This window comes from Pungitius pungitius, chromosome 21 (assembly GCF_949316345.1).
Source record: "Pungitius pungitius chromosome 21, fPunPun2.1, whole genome shotgun sequence".
Lineage (NCBI taxonomy): Eukaryota > Metazoa > Chordata > Actinopteri > Perciformes > Gasterosteidae > Pungitius > Pungitius pungitius.
The window spans coordinates 9,593,271-9,605,974 of NC_084920.1; the positions used below are offsets into that span (position 1 = coordinate 9,593,271).

Genomic DNA, 12,704 nt, shown 5'->3' on the forward strand with positions numbered 1-12,704 from the left:
ATATATAAATATGTATTCTGTCTCTCTCTAGGATGAAGGACACCAGTAAGAAGAACCACATCTTCTCTCAGTTCAGGAAGAACGATCGAGACAAACAGAAATTGATAGAGACTGTGGTCAAACAGCTGAGGAGCCTTGTCAATGGAATGTCCTCCTAAAACATGTGTGCATCACTGTCTCATGCACACACAAAACTGCCAAGACACGCACCGAGGATGGAGATATTCGCACATTTAATGAAGTGAAAACCGAAAGGGACGGATATGCCGCTTATACACACACACACACACCACATAGAGGCACAGCAATAGAGTCACTGTCCAAGGCATGCAGGGACCACACACGCATGGTGAATACTGGATGTAAATAACACAAATATACTGAACAATTTTTCAAGTCAATTAAAGAAAAAGCATGTAATACATTCATCATTCTTCCACTTTGGCTTCCAACATCTATTAGTTAGTGTCGGAGTGTCCTAACTTATAATATCTCCTAGGACGGGGACAGTAACCCAGCGTTGTGAGCTCCTTCATCTCTGAAGTAAGCATTTGGAAGAACGGTAGACACCAACAATGTGCAAAGGCATACGTTTCCCTCATTCCGTGGCTGTGCCCCCAATGTTGAATTATTTTGGACTCATTTTTCAATTGTTGTACTTAATGTGTTTGATTAGCAGAGGAGTTGTTGATTGTGGCCAAGTTCAACTCATTGTCCCAGTACTCGGACTGTTGCTTTGTCGTCTCAAAAGACTGATGCGTATTTTAAAAAAGCACATTTCTGAAGGCCATGTAGACCAATGCCTTGAAACAAAGCCTTTGACACCCAGTTTAATTTGTGTTGTCTGCACACAAGAAACAAGGCTGGGACTCTGGCTGGAGATCTTCTTGAGGATTGGTCCATCTTTGACAACACAGCAAGTGTCCAAATAATGCAATCTTTTACAATAAAGATGGTCGTGAGCAAAGGCTCCAAGGACATGATGAGGATATGGGATTGGTGTTGTAGTGGCACACAAACAAATAAATTCAATTCAATTAACGTTAGTAGAACAAAAGAAAAGTTGACCTCAATAATTAAAGTGTGTTAATCTTTGTTTGCAAACAACATTATCATGTTAACCTATGTTATTGTGGAATATATATATATATATACATACATACATACACACACACACACTGGTCAAAATTCAATTCAATGAGTGTGTGTCAAAACATTTGACTGGCACAGTATATATATTTAACAGTCCAATATATTTCCTTCTTAATTCTTTCTTTTTGTTTCTCAGGATGAAATGAAGCTTTAGAATCGTATAACCCATGTATATTTACAAAGCACAGCAATAATGAATTGGTGGCTTTCCAGCCATGCAGGCAGATTGATGTTTATTTAAAACCTGCAGATGACTGATGACAACATTTTGTAATGCAACAGTTTCTATTCTGTTTATGTTTTGGGTCTGTGGTCTTTTTTCAGCAGGCAGTTTTGCACTGAAATCTTTTTGTTCCGCCTTTTTTTTTTTTTAAATGTTCTTGTAAATTAAAATGTATATACTGCATATTTTGTAAAGATATCTCAGCAGTCTACTGCAGAGTTGGAGGTTGACACTGTGATATGGACCTCCATCTATACCTAGGTAAATATGTTAATAAGAGTTTGCGTTTGTTGCTTACCTATTTAACACGGTCAGTAGTTTGCAGAGCTCTTTTTCTTTTGGTACCTTCTCTCTACTTATTAGCATGGTTTAGGTTATGAAAAATTCTCCATAATGTTCTAGCTTAGACCCTAAGTAATATTCCAATATGGAGTAATTAAGAGAGGCAAACTAAATGCTCATCAATGTTTTCCAAGAAATAAAGGACACATCCAAATTCAGTTTTAGTCAAAGGGTCTCTGGGCACACACCTCCTGGGGGGTTCAGCCCATGGGGCTAAACTGGTGCTCCTAGTTTGGAGGTGTGTACATGGCGATTAACCTTAAACCTTCAAATGAAAAGCCAGGAAGCAAATATAATAAAAGCCGGGCCAGGTCTAACAAATACATGAATAAATATTGCAATGCATTAGAATATTGCACATTTTCACTAATTCCATCAGTACCGCAGCATGGGTATGTCTGAGAGGACATACAGTTGGGGGGACTGCTACAGTTGGGTAACCAAATCAAACATGTTGTTGATGAATGGTTGATGAAAGATTGCCCACTGGCCAGATACGTGAAACGGTTCACATATCCTCATGATAATAGACCCAACGTGTTTGCTGTTGCTAATTAGCTGTATATAGATGTAACTTTAGAACCCGGAATAAAGCCCTGGCTCTCTGCATTTAAAGTCAACGTTAATAGTAATTTTATTTTATTCACGTCTTGTGTGTGACAAAATCAAAACTCACTCTGTGATCTTTTATTTTGGCACAAAACAAATCGAGGCCACTGATTATTTGAATGAGGAGGCTGCCCTTCCTCAGAAGTGGAGAGCTGGTACATTTTGATATCCAAAGGAATCCTTGCTTTACCTTTGCCATTGTTCTCAGTGAGACTCGGATGGTGTTTTTCCTAAATTTGTTCTTATTTTGTGTGCTGTAATAAAGGTTTATTCAACAATAATGTGTGCTTGTTTCAGTCTGCTCATCTATCCGGCAGCTCAAGTCTTCTTCAATACAGCGTGATAGTCATTTAATAAATGAGTCAAATAAAGCGTGTATGCAGTCTGGGAGTTTTCCCTGCTTTGGTTGACCAAATGACCTTTTTACAGCACGCTTCAGGAACTTTCATTGCAACATCTTAGTCACCTAGAAGTGTCGGCATGCAGTAGTATTTAGCACCAACATTTCATGCCAGTACTGGTTCCTTAAAAGCCAAAATGATGATGATGCCCAACTTGAGGCTTGAAAACCAGCGTGCAGACACATCATTTGAGTAATGTCGGCCCTGTTTTCATCCCAACCACACAGGTTTTTATTTGACATCCTTATGCTTCCTGACGTTTGAGGCTCTTACAGCTCCGGTTTCTCATTTGCATTTACTGTTTTTGAGCTTAACAACCAGGTGTCTAAACTACAGTATTGGTCAGAAGCAACCGAGAAAAGAGAAGTGTGTGATTGAAGTGACCCTTTAAAGCCCCTGAGAAAAACCGAGGCTCAGCGATAAGTGTGCCTCCTCTGTAGCTGGACCGCCAGTCCCAACCTAGATAAGGGTCCCCATCCCTCCCTCTTCCTCTCTCTCACACTCAAACACTTGTTCTGTCACAGGGCATCTCACCCTTGGCGCCTCGCCGTGTCCCACCACACACACGCTAACTGGGAAACAGCAAGTGAACTTTGGCCTGGGTCACCGCTTGGATCCACGGATCCCTGTCGCCGCAGATGTAATGAGGCGAGAGAGATTGGGAAAGCTCTATAATCACTGGACCGCAGCCACCGTGCCAACACACCCACACACACTTGTGTTGTGTGTGGTTTTTTTTCTCCTCTCAGCTACTGTCTGGTTACATTCTGCCACCGTTCCTCTGTTCTGATATGGAGAAGAACTCCTGGAGAGCTTTTCATCACTTTGCAGAAACTGCATCTCGTTGATAGTTTTGTGTCTCTTTGCGGTCGTTCCGGATCACTCCGCATCATGCCACGGTGGCGCATGGAGTAGAGGGCAGAGGGTGTGCTGGGGGCCACACGGTCGATGTTTCGATGCCTGGCTGCTACATGCCCCCATGTCAAAGTGTCCCTGAGGAAAACACCCAACCCCCAACTGCTCCCCAGGCAAAAATGTAAAAACCACGGTTTAAAAATGCAATGTAAGTCGGTTTGGATAAAAGTGTCAGCTAAATGACATGTAATGTCAAATAGAGACTTTGCCTTAGAAGCATCTTAACCCGTGACTCCAGTAGGCCTGTTCAGGTACCCTTTCGGGGTCTTAACTTGCCACCGTAGCGCCAGCGCTTGCTGAAGGGGGAATGTTGGAGATCTCAGAATCTAAGAGTACGGTGCAGACCTCCTCGATATGAAAGGCGTCTTAGGATACCTTCTCCTATGACAAACTGATTTGAGGCATTATGATATTAAAAAGAATTTGTTCACAGAATTAAGCACATACACTGCAAAAAAGCCAGAATTTCAAAAGATTTACAAAAAAGCAAACATCAAAGTTGAGCCGCTGCTTTGAATAAATCATGTGTGGGTGACATTAGGTTCCTGTGTCGAGGCACTGCGAGGGGGGGGGGGGGATCCTTCCTGCAGGAGTGACAAGTATTTTAGTGCGGGGATCAAACACTTTAACAAGGCAGTAAACAGCTTTCACATTCACTTCAACAATACTGGAGGAGGAGGATGATGAGACCTGGTCTGACCTACCAGTATCATGGTGACCGCATCGTAGTCTGTTTCATCTCCTGCAAGCCATTGAACCTTCTTCCTTCCTTTCATATATGAAACGACTTGAGATTAAGAGCGGAAGGTCCACACAGATGTGCCAATCGATATAACAATAAAGGGTTTGATCATTAACAGATATATCATTTTGGGGCTAGTTGTTGGAATGACTTTTTCACTCTCTCCTATTGAGTTTCTACAGGGTTCAGACAGAGAATGATGTCAGTGGACCAAAAGCAAGTGACCTCGTGCTGAACCGGGAGCCTGACACTCCCTCGGACCTCCTCCCGCTGGGAATGCACCTCCGATGTGCACCTCAAACTATAAATCCCAGTTGTCAGTAGGACCAGTTAGCACCGAGTGCGGTGTAGGCCGGTGCCGATGCGGGCCTACTTGGCTTACACCTGGCTGTGGTATTCTTCGTCAACAAAGACATGAGACTAAAAGCTGGATCGAGGTGTCGTTTGTGTCCCAGACTTCTGGAGGGGTGTGAGTGTGTGGATGGAGGTTCTATAAGCAGCACCAGTGAAACTCACAGCCTTTCCACCACAGGCGACACCAACTACAAGTGTCATCAGCTGGGCATCAGAACCAAGGAGTAACAACAATGCTATCGAGGCTTTCAAATGTTGGTCTCTGGTGATTGGTTAGAGCAGCGGTTCCCAAACAGGGGGGCGGGAGCCCCAGGGGCGACGCGGTGGGCCGACACGGGTGTCACAGCTTCATCACCAACCCTAACGCAGCCACGACAATAAACATAATAAGAAACAAAAAGCGACATGAGAGCTTGACGGTGTACTGTGTGATGTGCTGTGTCCGAACCACCCCGGAGCGGACTAGTGCAGCCAAGAGGCACAGAGAGAGAGAGAGAGAGAGAGAGAGAGAGAACGGGGGAGGGAGAGAGAGAGGGAGATGCCCAAGACAGGAAACAACCAATATACAAAGATGGACAGATTTGTGACTGGTAGCAAGCGTTAATCAGATGCCAAAGCGGCCACCTCAACAACAACAACAACAACTGAAAAAAGGTTTGACTGTCCCTGGGCTTTATAAGCACTTTGGTTGGTCAGGAAGAGACACCCCAGTGTGTCGGATGCCTAAGATTCTGGCAGCTGAAAGTATGAAGCCCACTAAATGATGTGTACAAGCCCTTTGAGTTTTTCAAACTTGTATGTTCTTGCTTACTTATTTGAAAAACGTCCTGTTCCTGTTCCCAACTTCAATATATATTTGAAGTAGATTTACTTGAAAAAATATCTTTTGCAAAACGTAAATAAAGTGGAAGTAGTGGTATATAGTTATTTTAGAAATGTCATAAGTTATAATTTATAATGCAATTAATTCACATATATGTGTTTGGCTCTCCCTTCCTGTCCCTCTTTCTGTCCTCTCTCTATATCTCTGTGGTCTCTCAACCCCCCCCCCTCCCCTCCCTCTCTGTTTTCTCTTCCTCCCTCTCCCTCTTTCTGTCCTATCTCTCTATCTGTTGTTTTTCACTCCCTCCCCCTCTCTCTGTTTTCCCTCCCTCTTTCTGTCCTCTCGCTCTATCTCATCCCCTCCCTCTCCCGCTCTCTGTTTGATGGACAGTGAACTTGGTTGAGCGTGAAAGTTCACTGAGATGTCAGGGTTACAAGCAGGTCAGTCAGTGTGTGAGCTGGGGGAGGAGATACAAACATGTGTGCCTCTGCACTTGTGCTGAGTGTGTGCTCTGTGTGTGTGTGTGTGTGTGTGTGTGTGTGTGTGTGTGTGTGTGTGTGTGTGTGTGTGTGTGTTGATATGATAACAGTAAACACATAAACAGATGACGAGGTGAATTCATCAGTAGCAATAGTTCTAGGACAGACACTTAATAGTAATAATATTAATAATAAAAGTAACTACTTTCAGACAAGTAATAAAATGTTGTGAAAGTTGTATCTTACTGATAAGTGAGCATTTGATTAGTATAATATCAATACTGTTACTCAACTTTAAACATTTCCGACAGCTGTATTATTCTTGGAAGGATATGAAATACATGACACATAAATATGATACATTCCTGCCCACCAGAATCATTTTGGCTATTTCTACTTTAGTAAAGGATTAGCACTTTTTAAACAGCTGCAGTACACCTCTGAGTGAAACCCCAAATCTGACTAAAAATAAAACTAGAATAGAATAGAAATAGAAGGAAATAAAACCCTTTCATCAACCCTCAGTACTTTGTATGGTTTAAAACAGAGTTTGTTGTGATGGTGGTGCTGTATGGGGAAATATAACGGGGTCTTTCATCTTCTTGGGATTGATCAGTCAAGAAAATACAAGCTGTTTGTTAGATTATTGGTTTGATGTGTGTTAAGGGGACATTATTTTGTGTGTGTGAGGGTATAGTTCGTAGTATAAAAAGGCTCACCATGTGGGGACCATGAAAATACTCATCTCATTGCAACCTGCCAGTGAGACCGTGGTGGCTTTACTAGACTGAGTTGATGTTAGTTGAGTCAACCATTACGGTCACAAACAGTGCACGTGACAGCAGTGAAGGTGTACATTTATGCTCAGCCTCGAAGTGAAGAGTCCAGCAGCTGATCAGCAGGAATCATTGTCCACACTTAAACCTCCCATTTCCCACCCACCCCCCCCCCTCCCTTATCACACCTGAACAGCAGAATCCTGTTTCACACATTCACATTGTGATGAGAAAAAGTGACCATGACCAGCAGAACCAGCTGGAAACCCATTCACCCTGAACACTGCCAGCCAAAACTCCCATGGACTCATTTATTGTAGGTTATTGAGAATATCTTCCACTAAATGACAACACGATCTCACATGATAGATGGAGCACCAGGGTAATATTATATCTAAAGCAAATGTGAGAGCTGTGTACCCCATTTTTACCAAAGCACCCGGCTCCATGGTGAGAGGAGCTGACTCTTCCAACAAAACACAGTTAGATCCATCCATGTGAGCCAAACCTCACTCTGACAGACGCGCGCGCGCACACACACACACACACATCAACACGCCTGTCACTAGGTCGTAAAACAAAACAAAAACAAGAGACCAAATGCAGAGAGAGGATGTGGTGTCTCGGTAGATGAGTCCCCCCCCTCTCCATTTATCTCTCTTTTATTCATTCACTTTTCATGTCGCGTAGCCCGAGGATAACCTTGCATGCGCGTGCATGTTCGCGCGTGCGCACCTCAGCCCTTCTCTACTGACCCACGTTTGAACCCATTGGGAGATATCATTTTTTATAACAACACGCACTGTGCGTGTGCACGAGGAGGCAGAGAGACGGTCAAAGTCTCTAGATTAGGGAGAGGGTTATTCAGGACGTAACCTCGCCTCCAGATGAGGGTTCTTGGTGTAAATAACGTGCACGTGCACACAATGTGTGTGTGTGTGTGTGTGTGTGTGTGTGCATAACTAAACTAAACAAAACCTCCGTCGTGAGTGCAGTGCGGCTCACAGAGGACGGATTAAGACATTCTTCTCGTCCCGTTCTCTGCCGCATTGCTTGAATGCAGCCTCCCTGCAGGCGTCCTCGCTGATCCCCCTAGCGGGGCTAAAGCCAAAGGTAATGAGTGTGTAAACTAGCCTCCCATTGTCTCCGAGAGAACCGGCACCTTTTTTTGTGTGCTCTCAGTTGTCTGCGTGCAACAGGAGGTAGGGATTAAGGATGCGGCCCCCGTGGAACAAATGGCGAGGGCGAGTCGGCCTCCGCGGGCCGGAGGCGGGGCCGAGCGGCAAGCCCACAATTAAAGATGAACTTTGAGTGAACTAATTTAGGTAACGACAGCCTATAAAAGTGCCGGCTGAGCCGCCCGGGAGTCACCGTGGCGGAACCCAACTCTCCAGCTGCAACATGGCCCTGAACACGCTGCTGGCCACCTTCCTGTGCACCATCGTGCTCCCCGTCCTGCTGTTCCTCGTGGCGCTCAAGCTGTGGGAGGTTTACATGATCCGAGGCAGAGATCCGAGCTGCCCGAGGCCGCTGCCCCCCGGATCCATGGGCTTACCGTTCATTGGAGAGACGCTGCAGCTCATCCTGCAGGTAAGCGTTCGTAAACAAAGCGCACGTCGTGTCATGGTTACGTTCGGAGGGAGTCCATGTGCTATTTAAGTGGGTGTCGTGATTAGTATGTTGTATGAATAGCTCCTCTGTGATCGCGGTTTTATTGGTGGATTTGTCAACATGTCTATTTAATTAAAAAGTGCACTTCACCAGGATGGTTTTGTTGGGTGCGCGTGCATACAATGCACCGAGCTGGAGCCCTGTGCAGTTCGCTCACCGTGGTGCGTTGGTTCTTGTCCACCTTCGCAGAGGAGAAAGTTTTTGCGCATGAAGCGGCAGAAGTACGGATACATCTACCGCACGCACCTCTTCGGCAACCCCACGGTGCGCGTTACCGGGGCGGACAACGTCCGACAGATTCTGCTGGGGGAGAACCGACTCGTGTCCGTGCAGTGGCCCGCGTCCGTGCGCACCATCCTGGGATCGGACACGCTGTCCAACGTGCACGGTGCCCAACACAAGACCAAGAAAAAGGTGCGTTGAGAAAGAATTTGAAACGGTCGTCAGTGAACGCAGCTCCTGGGGATCCGTGGTCGCTATTTGCTCAGCGTGGAACTTTCCCAATGACTCTTGTTCTTGTTGCTTATTGTTGTATGGTGATGCGCATAATGTTCTGCTTACTGCTTAACTTTAATTAGGCAGCACTGCAACTATCAGCCCTTATTAAGTAATTAATTAAAGCTCAAATTAGGCTAGCCTTATTAGTACCGTTTCTGTGATTTATGTAGCAATGATCGTTTTTGATCTTTGGATCCTAAAAACGTTGTCCTATTTGAATGGAAGTGAAAAAATCTGCATGTGCAGGATGTTCGATAATGTCTGTATTTAAATACTGGTACAATACAAACGCAGGTTACTGCACTGGAGTTATGAAAAATCTCATCTGATTTAAAAAATAACTTTAATAAGGACATTTGCATTTGAAAATGACTTGGTAAGATGTTTTTTTGCAGTTCACCAAGGCCAAATATTAAGTTCTACTGTTGGCACATCGAACAGTTGAGCAGCGCAGTCAGTCAGAAATAAAAGCGCACACACTCATCTTCCAAAAATGTAACCGTCTTGCCTTTCTTCAGGCCATCATGCGGGCTTTCTCCACCGAGGCTCTGGAACTCTACATCCCTGTCATCCAGGAGGAGGTGCGGGCCGCGGTGAAGGAGTGGGTGGCCAAGGACTCCTGTGTTCTGGTGTACCCGGAGATGAAGCGGCTGATGTTTCGCATCGCCATGAGGATCCTGCTCGGCTTCAAGCCGGAGCAGATCAAGACCGACGAGCAGCAGCTGGTGGAGGCTTTTGAGGAAATGATCAAGAACCTGTTCTCTCTGCCCATTGACGTGCCCTTCAGCGGACTGTACAGGGTAAGAGACAAACACATCATTCGTGTACTGCTACACTGCACCATTCTTTTTGCTTTTTTTAACTTTAAAGCTCTGGAAAAGTAATTATAAATCTATTTGGTGACTTACGCTGTGTTTCTCCTGTGCCCTCCATTCATCCTTCCCTCCTCCCAGGGTCTGAAGGCGAGGAACTTCATCCACTCCAAGATAGAGGAGAACATCAAGAAGAAAGTGCTGGAGTCGGACAAGGAGTGCAAAGGCCGAGACGCTCTGCAGCAGCTCATAGACAGCAGCAGGAAGAACGGGGAACCGTTCAGCATGCAGGTGCTGAAGCCATCTCCTCCCATTTACATGGCCCAATCACACATGTGACAGAACTATAAACCCCTCTAATAAGTTTATTATACATTTTGAGTTGGGGTCTGAACTTTTTCTATGTGTATCCATTTCTGGTTGCAGGCCATTAAGGAGTCTGCTACAGAGCTGTTGTTTGGCGGCCATGAGACCACAGCCAGCACAGCCACCTCTCTGGTTATGTTCCTGGGCCTGAACCCTGAAGTCGTGGATAGACTGAGGCAGGAACTGATGGACAAGGTAATTCCACCGCGCAACTTAAGTTCAATACATGTTTGTTCCAATGCCTTTCTAATAGGGACTGCTGTAATGAACACTCAAAAGTTTAATCTCCATCATTGATAATATGAAGAAAAACATCTTCTAAAGGTGCTAAATCCCAATCTATTGCTCTGCACAACCCTCAACATGGTGACCACTGCGCCGGCGGCTCCCCGCTAACGGTGCATACAGCGCTAACATGTTTGCAAATGCACTAAATATCCTGTAGAGGACGTTTACACATGAGCAGGAAACTCCGTTCTTGACCGTGGTGTAAACGCAGTGGTGATACAACTCAACTATCTATACAATTCCTATATTAAAATGAAACCGTGAGGTCAGCATATTCTTGCCATAGGGGTAATCCACAGTGAAGCTTCCTCATTCATTAGTAAAAGTGCCATGTTTCTTTGAGCTACTGAAGAACTGATCCTCATCGTCTTTAGGAGGAGCAGGGGATGGACCTACACAGTCTCAACATCGAGGCCTTGGAGCAGTTGAAGTACACAGGCTGTGTCATTAAAGAGACTTTGAGGATCAACCCTCCTGTTCCCGGAGGCTTCAGAGTGGCCCTGAAGACCTTTGAGTTAAATGTAAGTTACCAAAGATCTCTCCGAACCAAATGTGTAAAGGGTAGATTGAGACACGGCTGAAAAGCTGCAGCTACTTACTGATCAGTTCCCTTTTATCAACTCAGGGTTACCAAATTCCCAAAGGCTGGAACGTCATCTACAGCATCTGTGACACCCATGATGTCGCAGAGATCTTCCCCAACAAGGAGGACTTCCAGCCAGAGCGCTTCATGACCAAGCCCTTGTCCGACTCCTCCAGGTTCCAGTACATCCCGTTCGGAGGGGGCTCCAGAATGTGTGTCGGGAAAGAATTTGCAAAAGTCCTGCTGAAGATCTTCCTGGTGGAGGTGGTCACAAAGTGTCACTGGACTCTGTTAAATGGGCCACCCACCATGAAGACAGGACCTACTGTCTATCCTGTTGACAATCTGCCAACCAAGTTCACCAGCTATACATAGAGGTGAAACTGACATGGCAGAAGGTTATTGTTCTACGAGGGAAGTTAGAAGGCATCCCAAAGGCCTCTAATCAGCGGTTTTGCCTCCAAAACCAATGGGGTGTTTGGGGAGTTTTGAAAGTTCTAAAGAAAGCGATCAATGGCTGCATTCACTTCAATTTTTTGACTTTGCATAAATTGTGTATATATTGTAGATGAAGCAAGATCGTATTTTACAGTGTTTATTTTATGATGTTAATACATTGGATTTTTATAAATTTATATATTAGTTTGTTCGAACAAACTAAACGAGAGGCACTATACACAGTCATGGAACACTTTAATCAGCTCAGAGGTGTATCTATAGGATTATGTACATATGTAATGTAGAGTCTGTTTATATAACTTTTTTATCTTACCCAAACTTATTTAAGTATATTATCTTATATTGTATGGGCTTTTTATTTAATAAAACGTATGTGGAGAATCCTGTTTTTTGTTATTTAATTTCTATTATATTGTTTCTGTGAGAGTGTGTGGAACACATGGATATTCATTATCTAAGTGTATAAATGACAGAGCTGGAGTACTGTTAGATTAGCATAGTGACTGGAAACAGTGGGAGAGGCCTAGATAGCCGTAAAGCGGGGAAAGCTCCCTAATTAACCCAAGTGGTTGAGAGTTAGAAAGCAGTGAGTTTACTAAACCTCTACGGTTTAACTGCTAACAGCGGAGCATGTTTGGTCGGGTTGCATTGTGGGGGTTTCAGGCACCAGGAGGTGACACAGAAGAAGCATGAAATAAAAAATCTATACATTTCTTGTGTCTAACCTGTCTGAGACTCAAATCAGCGAGGTACTTATTTTTGTGAGTAGAACTGTTCTTCTCAAACACGTGTGTCCTCGCATTCAGCAGCACAGTTCCAACTGCAGCAGGTCACCAGATATGGCTGCAAGAGCACTCCTTTTATGTTATTTATCTTGGATTTTGGTCAATTTATTAAAAACCCGTTGTACTGATCATAAGATCAGATATTAACAACTTGACAAATCTGTGTAAAACGAGTCTCTTTACAGCAGTGCTTGTGTTGATCTGCAATTACAACCTGATTATAGCACACTAATAAAATGAGATGCAGAGCAGCTCTCCATGGCTTATTTGAAATAGCAAGGTTGCTAATGGCAGTTAATGTTTTTTACTCTATAGACACAGGGTGTCTTAGTGGTCCTAACACACACACACATCCAAACTAAAACACACATTCTATTATCCTTACACAATCAATAAGTTGTTTTGAAAAAGAAAATCTGAGAGAAA

At 44.2% G+C, this 12,704-nt stretch overlaps 2 protein-coding genes across 9 annotated transcripts in view; both read left to right on the top strand.

The window, feature by feature from the left end:
* The window catches only part of exoc6 (exocyst complex component 6), a 33,950-nt gene extending 31,343 nt beyond the window's left edge, over positions 1-2,607 (top strand). For all 8 annotated transcript variants that reach the window (XM_037463048.2, XM_037463049.2, XM_037463050.2 and 5 more), the window contains one exon: positions 32-2,607. In XM_037463048.2, coding sequence (XP_037318945.1) covers positions 32-158 — 127 coding nt within the window. In that variant the 3' untranslated portion in view covers positions 159-2,607. The remainder of the gene's footprint in view (positions 1-31) is intronic.
* Positions 2,608-7,432: 4,825 nt separating this feature from the next.
* On the top strand, positions 7,433-12,495 carry LOC119213381 (cytochrome P450 26A1). Its single transcript, XM_037464633.2, has 7 exons — positions 7,433-8,406; positions 8,677-8,901; positions 9,504-9,785; positions 9,939-10,088; positions 10,224-10,358; positions 10,826-10,972; positions 11,077-12,495. Exons 1-7 carry the CDS (start codon positions 8,218-8,220, stop codon positions 11,407-11,409), a joined length of 1,461 nt encoding a protein of 486 aa, XP_037320530.1. The 5' UTR covers positions 7,433-8,217; the 3' UTR covers positions 11,410-12,495.
* The last annotated feature ends 209 nt before the right edge of the window (positions 12,496-12,704 follow it).